The sequence below is a fragment of the Myotis davidii genome, unplaced genomic scaffold (assembly GCF_000327345.1).
Source record: "Myotis davidii unplaced genomic scaffold, ASM32734v1 scaffold1395, whole genome shotgun sequence".
NCBI lineage: Eukaryota > Metazoa > Chordata > Mammalia > Chiroptera > Vespertilionidae > Myotis > Myotis davidii.
Genome location: NW_006288604.1, coordinates 277,881 through 278,253, shown reverse-complemented (window position 1 = coordinate 278,253; position 373 = coordinate 277,881). Strand labels below are relative to the sequence as shown.

General features: G+C 72.7%; 1 protein-coding gene across 1 annotated transcript in view; it reads right to left on the bottom strand.

The window, feature by feature from the left end:
• The window catches only part of TPO (thyroid peroxidase), a 16,863-nt gene that overhangs the window by 2,746 nt on the left and 13,744 nt on the right, over positions 1-373 (bottom strand). Inside the window, exon 11 of the mRNA XM_015561790.1 lies at positions 54-284. Coding sequence (XP_015417276.1) covers positions 54-284 — 231 coding nt within the window. The remainder of the gene's footprint in view (positions 1-53; positions 285-373) is intronic.

Genomic DNA, 373 nt, shown 5'->3' with positions numbered 1-373 from the left:
GCTGTCCCTCCTGTGAGGCCGGGAGCCGTGACGGCCGCCCCCTCTGTACTGACCCAGCCACACGGGCAGCGTCCTCCTCCAGGGAGGGTCCCGGCCGGGGCGTCCTGCCCCCCGGGGAGGCGGGAGAGGCCCGTGTTGTCACAGATGACCCGCGACAGGGAGTGCGTCCCCAGCTCCCGCCTCTGCGCCTCCGTGAACACCCCGCCGTGTTCCCACCAAAACCTGCACGGAGGGAGCAGACCGGGGCCGCCCTGGTCAGGGCTCCCGTCCGGGACACCAGGGCTCTGAGCGAGAGGACGTCCAGGTGTTTCTCCCCAGCGTCACGGGGAGCAAGCCTGCCCACCACACCCTGCCGAGCCGTGGCCCCGGCCCA